The following is a 6551-nucleotide window of genomic DNA, read 5'->3' on the forward strand; positions in this document are numbered from 1 at the left end:
TGATAGGTGTCATATCAAGTGACAAATCCTGTTATATCAACCTTCATTCCTGACCACCAATACTTGACCCTTAGATCTATGAACATCTTGGTACATCCAGGATAAATAGAATAGGGTTAGTTGTGGGCTTCATCCATCATTAAGTTCGTAAGATTTTCCTGATCCAGTATGCATAACCGATCCTTGTACCATACAAGTCCTTGCTGATCTATTCTGAATCCTGGTGCTTTAAACAAACTGAGATTCTTCTTGATTTCATGAATCTCCTAGTCCTCTAATTGGGTTCACAGATTTTATCCTCTAGCATTGGATTTACCACCAGAGTGTGAACTTGTCCTTGTGCTTCTTAGTGAAAGTTTAGTTGTTGCATTTCTACAAATACTTCTGGCCTTGATTCCTGGACCTATAGATTATGGAAGTAAGTTTTTCCTGCTTAGGGTGTCAGCCACAACGTTAGCCTTGTCTGTGTGATACGTGATACTTAGATTGTAATCCTTTATTAATTTTAGCCATCTTCGCTGCTTCAGATTCAAATCCAATTGAGTGAATATATACTTAAGGCTCTTGAGATCTACATAGATTTCATACTTATTTCCGCTAAGATAGTGTCTCCATATCTTAAGTGCACACGCAAGTACTAATAATTCAAGATTATGGGTTGGATAATTCTACTTATGTTGTTTTAGTTGCTTGGATGCATAAGCCACAACCTTGCCATCTTGCATTGGGACACAACTTAATTCTTGGCGAGATGCATCATAATAGACTACGAAGTCCTTCCAGATATCTAGCAACTTTAGCACTAGAGCGGTGGTTAATCTCTTCTTATGTTCTTGGAAGTTGTTTTCACAGGATTCGTTCCACTTAAATTTGGTGTCTTTTTGGAGAAACTTGGTCATTGGCCTAGCCAATTTTGAAAATCCTTTGATAAAATTATGGTAATATCCAGCCAACCCTAGGAAACTTTTGATTCAGAGATATTAGTTGGTTGAATCCAGTCCATTACTGCCTCAACCTTTGAAGGGTCTACAAACACTCCTTCTACTGTTAAGACATGTCCGAGAAATACCACTTCTCGAAGCCAAAACTTGCATTTTTTGAATTGGTCATAGAGCTGATGTATTCTTAACCTTTGCATAATGACTCTCAAATGTTGTTCGTGCTCTTCGACACAATTTTAATAGATAAGAATATCATCAATGAACACTATCATAAATTGTTGAGTTCTTCCAATAAGACCTTATTCATCAGGTTCATAAAGTATGACAGGACATTTGTCAATGCAAATGATATGACTGTGAACTCATACATTCGGTATCTTATCACAAATGCGGTCTTTTGGATATGACTTTCTCTAATCTTTAGCTAGGAATAACCTGATTTCAAGTCTATCTTAGAGAAGTATTTGAATCCTTTTAGTTGATCAAATAGATCATCGATCCAGGGTAGTGGGTACATATTCTTGATGGTAACTTAATTCAAGGAACAATAATCAATACATATTCTTTGGCTCCCATATTTCTTCTTTACAAATAGAGCTGGCAATTCCCATTGTGAAAAAATAAGTCTGATGAATCCATTTTCTTGCAATTCTCTAATCCGTTCCTTCAATTCTTCCGGTTCATTGACTGTCATTCTATATGATCTCTTGGCAATTGGGGCAGTTCTGGGTAAGAGATCAATAATGAACTTTATGTCACGGTCTGGTGACATAACAGATAATTCCTTCGAAAATATATCTAGACATTCACATATTACTGTCACATCATCTATTAACTAGGTAGATAGGTTGCATACATCTTTGTGCTGTTCAACATAAATCAACAAGAAATGGTTCCCTGACTGAACAAATCATAAAAAAAAGCATATAATAAAGTTGCACATCCTCATTCAATTTCGAGCTTCAAAGTTCAATGTACCTTTATAACTCCATGTGTTAAGTCGCACAATTGTGACACATTAAAAACTACAAATGTAATGCGCTTTCACAAAGAAAACACTGATAGCATAATGAGCACATCCCAAGTCATAAAAAGGGGGCTAATCAAAGACCGCCATTCACACTGCAGCGAGAAATGGGCTTGCAGCTACAGTATGAACTATCATATGATTCATAATTTCATTTTTCATATCTAGATTCAAGTACACTGCTCAACTAATCAAGATGCTCAATGTGCTCAACTAATCAACTAATCAAGCTGCTCAATGTGCTCAACTAATCATTTAATCAAGTAATCAACTAATCAAGCAGACAATCATTTTTATACCTTATTGCCTTCAGCAATCAGCACTCATTCACTCAACAGTTCACTCAAATAGCCAATCAGCATCAGCCTGTGCGGCTGCCTGCGCAATCAGGAAGAAGAAGGCTGCCTGCCTGCCTGTGCGGCTCCACCTGCGCGCGCCGCCGCCAACGCCTGCAAGGTGCTGGCGCTGCCCACCAGCGTTGGACGCCGGCCTGCGCTCGCCGGGCACCGGCCGTCGCCCACCCGCGACCCGCCCGCCGCCCGCCACCGAGAGCGCGCTGCTGCCTGCGCCTACGTGCACCGTTGCCTGCAGGCCCTGCACCTGCATGCACCGCCGTCTACGCCGCAGGGTACTGGCGCTGCCCACCCGCGTCGGATGCCGGCCTGCGCTCGCCTGCCACCGACAGCCGCCAACCTACGATCCGCCCGCCCACCCCACCACGACGCAACTCGCCCGCCTGCTTGCTTGCCGTCTCACCGGCCGCGCATGCCGTCGCTGTCGCCGCCACCAGTTGGGGTTTGCGAATGGGGACATGACAGGGGAGATATCTTTGTATAGAACATCAGATTTCGAAGCTTCAATGTTGCAGTGGTATACTGGTATTGCGGCAACCACCCATCCTACCTTGGAAGCTACTTTTATGTCTCCCTATTTTGTAGGTTTCCAACACACCTTAACATGTGGGACCCAGGCTGACATGTGGGACCTACTTGTGGTTATGTTGAAACAGCTGCCTGTAGGACCCAGGATGACAGGTGTGCCGTACTAGTCAGCAGGGACCAAATAGCCCTAAGTGTTGATCTCCGCTAGAGTTTGTGACATTGGACAATCATCACCTGTGTTACCCGAACCATATCACAAAATAAGAGCTTGACAGCAAGCTGGTCCTTGATTATGACGATTTGTAATTGGTTGTTAGTGACGTATCTGTCAATTTTTGACACTGAAATTTAGAGTTATTACCTTAGGTTGCTTCTTTTGACACTTTCAGAAAAAACGTCATAAATAGGAGACAACTAATTACTAAATATTGTAGATTTTTTATTATAGATTAACAGATTTGTTGTAGTGGCTCTAGTTCCTATGAGCACACGTGGTGACCAAAGGTTAAGCTCAACAAACCTCATTGATCTCAGCATCATTCATTGCAAGGACTATACAATTTCAGCAGGCACACGTCTGAAATTCCAAGAGGTTTTAAACGAGCGATTTCTAGCTATTTTTTTTTAAATCTTTTTCACGTATAAAAGCTTATTGCAACTATGACACCATAAATACATCAAACTTACATAACCTATGTCAAATTTAAATTTAGAAATTAATTTCTTCTATTAAACAAAATTGCAACTCCTATTTAAAATTCTAGCAAAATTTTAAACTATTGTAAAAATTGAAATTTAGAGTGTTACACTTAGTGACAAACTTCAAGAAGAAGTTCAGTGGAAGGGCTTATGATGTCAACCTATGGCCAGCTGCTTATGCATGGCAGCCAGAGAAATTTGAAGAGCACATGGCCAATATGGTGACAGCAAATCCTGAGGTCTAGACTTACCTTACTAAGTGGCATCCCAACATTTGAATGAGGAGCAAATTCAATGAAATTTGTAAGGTGGACTATGTTACAAACAACTTGGTTGAGTGCTTCAACAACTGAATCAAGAAGCTCAAGTCAATGAATGTGGTTGATCTGAATGACAGACTGGGAGAGAAGCTTATGATCAAGTTTGATCAAAGGAGGGTGGTTGGCAAGAAGCTCCATGGTATCATATTACCACAAATCATCAATAAACTGATGGTCAAGAGTCATAACTTGAACTACAGGATTGCAAGGAGTGGAGACAATCGAGCAGAAGTAAGGGGCAAGCAGTGGACATTTACAAGAGAGCTTGAAAACTTCAGACGTGGTTGATCTGCATCACAAGACTTGAACTTGTATGGAATGGCAAGTCATAGCCAAACCATGTATCCATGCTATTGCCTTCCTAACACACCTCAGAGAAGAACCATTGGAGTCATATGTTGATAGCTTCTACTCAGTAGAAAAGTTCCAAGCTACATATGAGAGATACCAGCTTTGACTGACAAAAAGCAGTGGCAAAAGCCTGAAAAAGGTTTCTTCATGTATCCACCTTTGTTGGGGAAAACAGCTGGTAGACCCAGACAACAAAGGATCAAGGGATCACATGAACCAGGTGCATCAAAGAAAAGGAAAGGAAGTGCTCGTAGGTTCCCCATATGCAAAGACTCTGGACATCACTGGAACATTGCAAAGAAGGGGATCCAGAAGAGAATGCTATGCTAGCAGCACTGGCAGCCAAAAGATTTCAATTGGCAGTAACATATCCTCTATATCTCTTAGTTTACTACTCTCCTAATCTCTTCATATCACTATGCAGGAAATCTGAATTGGCAGCCAAAAGAAGACTTGCAAAGGCCAATGCTGCCCTGACAATTGAAGGTGTCTCCAAATCAACTAACAAGAGAAAAAGAACTTCTAAAAAATCAGATTCTGCTAATCTGTAAGTTTTAGTTACCACTTCTTTTTGTTACATTCAGCTTGTCAACTTGCTCACTTTACCCTTTATTTAGGCTCAACTCAGGTTCTGGTTCCAATACCTTGGATGGTCCACAACATTCTCTTGCCATTGTTCCAGCTGAAGTGTTGCAAGTACTGCTACAGCTTCCACTGAAGAAGGAAGTGTTCCAGTTACTATATCAAAGCCAAAGGTCAGGGGGAAAGTGAAGGAGCCAAAGGACAAAGAGAAGAAGGGAAAGTGGAAGCCCACCAGAGCTAAACAGAGCAAGAAGAAGCCTCTACAATCACCAAAAGCAACACCAACTAATAGGAATCCCAATCCTAAACCAGTAACACCAGATAGCCCTGCAATGCATACTAGGAGTAAGATGACGTTGGAATTACTGTGATGTTTAATGGTGTGAACATGTGCAATCTGTCAACCTGTAGGTCAGATTGGTAGTTTATTTTGGACTTTAGCAATTTGTGAACCTGTATGTCAGATTGATACTATATGCTGGACTTGTGCAATCTGTGAACCTGTATATCAGATTGCTAGCTTATGCTGCTGGATCTGTGGAATCTATGAATTCGTATGTCAGTTTGCTAGTTTATGCTGGTCTTGTGCACTTTCTCGTTCCAGGTACATTTCCAAGCACCAAACGGACAGAGGGGCAAATTGGTCTTCTCATACGTCCATCACGGCTTGACCAATGGAATTTGGTCAAAAATGGCATATTCGGACAAAGAGTAACGACGGTGGCATTGAAAGAATAGGAAAGTTTTCAATGGCATATCAGGTAAGTTTTTAATAGCACAAAAGAAATTGTCCTAAAAACATTTTTCTAGTTGGTTGTAACCCCATTCCAGTCGGTTTTCAAACCGATTAAAACAATATGACTGTGAAAATTAGCCCTTCCTAGTCAATTCCCACCTATCAATCGGTTTGTGGCTAGAACCAACTAGAAAAATCATTATCACATTTGGTTCGTGGCTTGAACCAATTGGGATAATGATTTGAACCGATTGGGAAAATCATTATCACATTTGGTTCCTAGCTTGAACCGATTGGGATAATCATTCACAGTTGGTTCGTAGTTTGAACTGATTGGGATAATGATTTCACCTAAAAATATTAATTTGATATTTTTTGGACCAAAAAATCGGGAAAAGTCACCTAGGCCACCCCTTGGGCGTCACAAGTCACATATTTTTTCGCATGAAATATGTGCACATGCGGTTCGAGGGAGTCAAACCCACAACCTTAGGCCTCGTGCGAAACTTCCCCATCCGACCTCACAATTGTAGATGAGGGTTATGGGATAATTAATTCTTTTGACTCTTCTTGTCCAAATCATTGAATGATTATGAGCATTTGATGACTTCAATTGAAAAAGTATCAACTAGAAAGTTATAGATCTCATTGAGAGCTACAATTTTTATATAAGTGTTTTTTCCATCTGACTTTGTATGAATTTATTATGAATTATCAAATATTCAACTACAGATTAAGAATCTACAGTAGTTTCTCCTCTTCTTCATTTCAGTAGTCTCTTTACTACGATCGATGTTACATATCCTCATTATTTCATTAAAAATATTTATATGAAAATATTAGTATAATCTCTTTACTTTGTGTCTATAAGCATAAATATTATCCTTTTTACCATTCTTTTCCCTATATTTGGGGTTATAGTATTTCAAACCACAAGCATACAAATAATTGTGAAAATAATTATTATCAAAAGTATTAATCAGCAGAATATTTTACGTCAAAATTATTAATTGA

At 39.9% G+C, this 6551-nt stretch overlaps 1 protein-coding gene across 1 annotated transcript; it reads left to right on the top strand.

Annotated features, from left to right (window-relative positions):
• Positions 1 to 3593: 3593 nt before the first annotated feature.
• LOC133909914 (uncharacterized) lies at positions 3594 to 5329 on the top strand. Its single transcript, XM_062352448.1, has 2 exons — positions 3594 to 4766; positions 4837 to 5329. Exons 1-2 carry the CDS (start codon positions 4483 to 4485, stop codon positions 4988 to 4990), a joined length of 438 nt encoding a protein of 145 aa, XP_062208432.1. The 5' UTR covers positions 3594 to 4482; the 3' UTR covers positions 4991 to 5329.
• Positions 5330 to 6551: the final 1222 nt, after the last annotated feature.

The sequence above is a fragment of the Phragmites australis genome, chromosome 2, assembly GCF_958298935.1.
Source record: "Phragmites australis chromosome 2, lpPhrAust1.1, whole genome shotgun sequence".
In the NCBI taxonomy this organism is placed as follows: Eukaryota; Viridiplantae; Streptophyta; class Magnoliopsida; order Poales; family Poaceae; genus Phragmites; species Phragmites australis.